Consider the following 4552-nt stretch of genomic DNA (forward strand, 5'->3'; position numbering starts at 1 on the left):
TAAATTATTGTATAAAAAATATAAACCCTAACTCTATTAATCGATTCTGCATTAAATTTATGAAATTATGTCCCTCTAAATTCCGAGTCTTTACATTTGTTGCTTGTTTTCTTTTATAATTTTTGATATTCTCATTGAAAGTGACTTCATCTTTAGTTCATTTTCTTTGGCAAAAAATATAAAGTTAAAAAATTAAATTTATGTAATTGTAAAGAAATACGTTAAAAATAAATTCATAGAAGTTTTAAAAACTTAGAAGAGATTTATGCTCACACAAGGTCTATCATAAATTACTATATAAGAAGAAAAATTAGACTCTAATTTTTCTTCTAATATAGAAGTTAAATGTTGATTGATTTATGTTAATTTTTATCACGAAGTGCCTCATGAATTGTGGGAAAGAAAAAAAAAATATTTATTGAACTTTCATGTGCATACGATATGTAGATTAGAGCTTAAGTTACATGAGCGTATAAAACCTAAGAATTCTGAAGATATGACTACATCAAGATATGAACACAAGAATTTTTACAAGTAACTATTAAAACTCAAATGAATTTTAAAGTAACGCTATCAAAAGCATGAAACCTTATCGTATTATCTCAAAGTTATAGATGATAGTCAGTTTCTGTTATATATACTGATCTTTCTAATTATTAAATTAATTTTTCTGTCAATTAAAGATGACTATAAGTTGAATGTGATAAATTTTATAAAATTCGAATATAATCCGGCTTTAAATGCAGAACCCTAATCTACCACGTATTTATGACATAATTAAAAATTTTATTTTATTTTTCATCTGATTCAATTTTCAAGTCGGATTTGAACAATTTTTTTTTTTAAAACCGACTCAATGTGGATTTATTTTTAATGGGTATTAAATTTATTTATCACATGATAAAATGCTTACAATTTTTTCTTTTTCTTTTTCTTTTTTAATTTTTACTTTCATTTAAGCAAATAAATAATTAAAAAAATAACCACTAGCTATATTTTAAGTGTGTTCCTGGTGAGATTCAAATCTCGTCTATATGTAAAAATATAGATATAGATATATATATATATATATGTAAATAAAAAAAAATATTAAAACGATTATGTGATTAAATTAGTAAAATACAGTGAAGTGATGATTGACATTTGACATGATCAAGGACCTTTCATGCGTCAACGTACGGTCTCCAGCAAATCACGGCATCTTCATCTTGCACGATGGATCCTCACATGTTCCACACGGTTACTACGGTGTGCCTACGCAACACCATATTGCATCCCCATTTTAAGCCAGGCCATACCCCCCCCGAAAAAAAAATAAATAAATAAATAAGCATGCAATTACTAATTAAAAACATTTACCTATCGGCTTGGAGTCAAACAATCTTTTCCTTGACGACACCCTGACGATCTCTAATCCAACGGCTATTAACTCTCCGTCAAATCCTCGAGATTTTAATGCCTATCAAATCACATTTTTGCTACATTACCCATTACTTCTTACATAATGACATTCATATCCCTGAAATAATATGTCCTGTACAGATTTTCAAGGGTAAGGGTATTTTAGACATTTTGTAAGCTCTATAGTATCACTATTGGGTTTTGGGACATGATATCATACACTCATTATATCATATCTTTGATCAGTGATTTCTACATCATGATCATCATCACCTCCATAAATCTTATAGGTTTCATAGCCCTTTCTATTCCATGCAAGTGTTAATAATTTCCTTGCATTTTTATTTTATTCTAAATGTTACCAAGTATGGTTTTAGAATAAGTTTAGAATTACTATATGATTATATATGTTCCAAATTTTGTTGCATATAATTTTATGCAATATATGGATATACGTATATATATATATATAAGGTAAATGAACTTATTATTATTTTTTTAATCTTATGTATTGTGGCTTATAATTAACCAAGAAAAAAATAGTACCTTTCATAGGGTAAATAATTATTTTTATCATAATGTCAAAAATAATTTTCTAATTTTTTTTTATAAAATTTATTCTCAGATAATAATAATAATATAAATTTGACATGTAAATTAAACAATGACATACAAGTCTTCTCATCGGTAGATGAATATTTAATTTCTAAATAAAAACTTTTTTTTTTTAATTTTTATTTTTACAACATTATTATGATATTAAATTAAATAAATAATATTTTCTTATTGGATATAAAATAATGCTGTCCCAACATCCTGCCTCATGAATGTCTGTCTGTTTTCTCCATGGAAAATGCTAGCCAGCAACGTATTCCGCAGTCCGTTCCGTTCTTCTTCAGACCTGAAACGCACCAGAATCCTGAAACGTTTCATTTACTGACTGAAATTCCAGGCTTCTACAAGCCCCCTTTTAATCCTCACTTCCCGTTCTGTTCATTACCATCACCTGCCCCTTTCTGTAGGCCTCAATCGGTGGACATCTCCAGCCTTTTCTTTAAGGATGAACCCGCCAACACCTCACCGGAATCCGAAACGAGAAGTCACCCGAAACTCGAAACTCGATCAGACTCTCCTGTCCTCGACGGTATAGCAGCTGTAGTTGGTCAACATGTTCTCTTCGGCAGCAAACCAGCCGAGAATACCGCAGCAGAAGAGTCCAACAAAGCCGAAACTTCGGCTTTCATTTCGGGGTTTCAACGTTTGGGTTCAAAACACGAAGATGACAAGCGAAACGACGTCGGGGATTCGGTGCAGAAGAGCTACAGAGGAGTGAGAAAGAGGCCGTGGGGAAGGTGGTCGGCGGAGATACGAGACCGCATCGGGAGGTGCAGACATTGGCTGGGTACATTCGACACGGCGGAGGAGGCGGCGCGTGCTTACGACGCGGCGGCGAGGCGTCTGAGAGGTTCGAAGGCGAAAACCAACTTTGAAATCCCATCTGTGTTGCCATTATCACCTTCTTCTTCTTCATCGGCTTGTTCGTCGATTTCGACATGTTCGGCGTTTGATGTGAAGAGGAGAGGTAAAGGGGTGAATAAAAGTTTAAATAACAGTTGTAGGAGGAAATGTGCGGTGGTAACATCTGTGGCTCATTTGTTTAGCTCGAGTAGTATTGTTAATGGAGGTAATGGGTCGGTGGTGGAGCTTGATTTGAAGTTGGGTGTGGGTTTTGATGGGGGTAGTGATGGTGATAAGAATGATGGGTCTTCCATGGCTGGTTAATGAGTTTGCATGCAGTTGCAGAACCAGTTTTTGTGGTTGTTGGTCGTCAGTAATATGGAAAAATATATATGTTTATATATAGTAGTGTGTTTAGAATGAATGGGTTTTGTAATCATTTTGGAGGATGATGAATGGAATTGTTTTGCTGTTTGTACTTCTGAGTGTTATAATATTTCTGCACAATCAATGTAGATGAGGAATGGAAACTGACACTATTGAACTGCGCTCTGTTAACTCTTTCTCTTTCTCGCTCTTCTGCATGTTCTTTTTTTTTTTTTTGAGGAGCTCTTACTGCATGTTCATATTATACACGTATATATGTGTGCAGAATCATAGTTTTGTTGATCTGGGTGTTTGTAATTTAATAGTAATATTTATTTTCTTTTCTCTTTATTTTCAATTCATGGAATATTCACTGGGTTTTCTCGTGGAGCAATCTCCTACTACATATGAGACCAGAGGTAATACAGAGAAAACTCACCCTAAAGAAATGATCTTTCAAACTGAAACCGATTTAGTTCCTTTCTTCTCCATAAAAAAAATGCAATTTCATCTTCAATTTTATAAAACCCTAAGATATAATTAAGTTAAAGTTGACTGTAAACCAACAAAGACATGAAACTTAAATCATATTCTGTCTGAGCAGGAGAAGCAGGGTGCAATGCCACCTCGATAAAACTTCTATAGCAAGAAGCAGCATGGCCACACATTATGCCAACATGACTTCATACGGTCCTTAGATATAAGGGTTTATTTCAAGAAAATTTGAAAATATAACTCTCTTAACAAATGGTGTAGGGGATTCTGATATATTTTAATTTGATACATTTCAAATGGAAGCACAATGAACTTATTATATTCTCCATACGCTTTCCACATGTTCCCCAAAGTTCAAATCCAAACTCCAGTTCCTTGCTAGCTCTAAATACCCATGTCAACATTTTGCTTCCTCAAGATTAAGGCTTGGAAGATAAAAAGTTTATAACATCTCTTACACCATCCAAAATGATGCATGAAATTTTTGGTTTGTCTTGAAACTAAATAACACAGAGAGAATGTCTAAACTGATCATATCAAGTTCTAAAAATATTTATTTCGATCGTATACATATTTAACTACGAGGGGCTACATTTGTATGGAATTCTTAAGTAGGCTAAAATTTTGTTTTTTTACATCGTCTCAAAATGATTTACAAGTTCCTAAAGAAAGTAAGTGTGAATGTTTTCAAAAAACATTAAGCCGATCAAGAGAGATTAGAAGATTATAATAATTTGGTTGATTAATAAATTATTATTAAGTTTAGAAGAAGAGCAGTTGAGCGTATAGTAAAAAGGCAGAGCAATTAATTATTGCGTAGGCAGCTACGTCA

At 32.8% G+C, this 4552-nt stretch overlaps 1 protein-coding gene across 1 annotated transcript; it reads left to right on the top strand.

The window, feature by feature from the left end:
* The first annotated feature begins 2202 nt into the window (after positions 1-2202).
* On the top strand, positions 2203-3337 carry LOC110821140 (Integrase-type DNA-binding superfamily protein). The gene has a single exon (XM_022050871.2). It carries the CDS (start codon positions 2248-2250, stop codon positions 3181-3183), a length of 936 nt encoding a protein of 311 aa, XP_021906563.1. The 5' UTR covers positions 2203-2247; the 3' UTR covers positions 3184-3337.
* The last annotated feature ends 1215 nt before the right edge of the window (positions 3338-4552 follow it).

Source organism: Carica papaya, chromosome 5 (assembly GCF_054855325.1).
Source record: "Carica papaya isolate Zhongbai chromosome 5, ASM5485532v1, whole genome shotgun sequence".
NCBI classification, from domain to species: Eukaryota; Viridiplantae; Streptophyta; class Magnoliopsida; order Brassicales; family Caricaceae; genus Carica; species Carica papaya.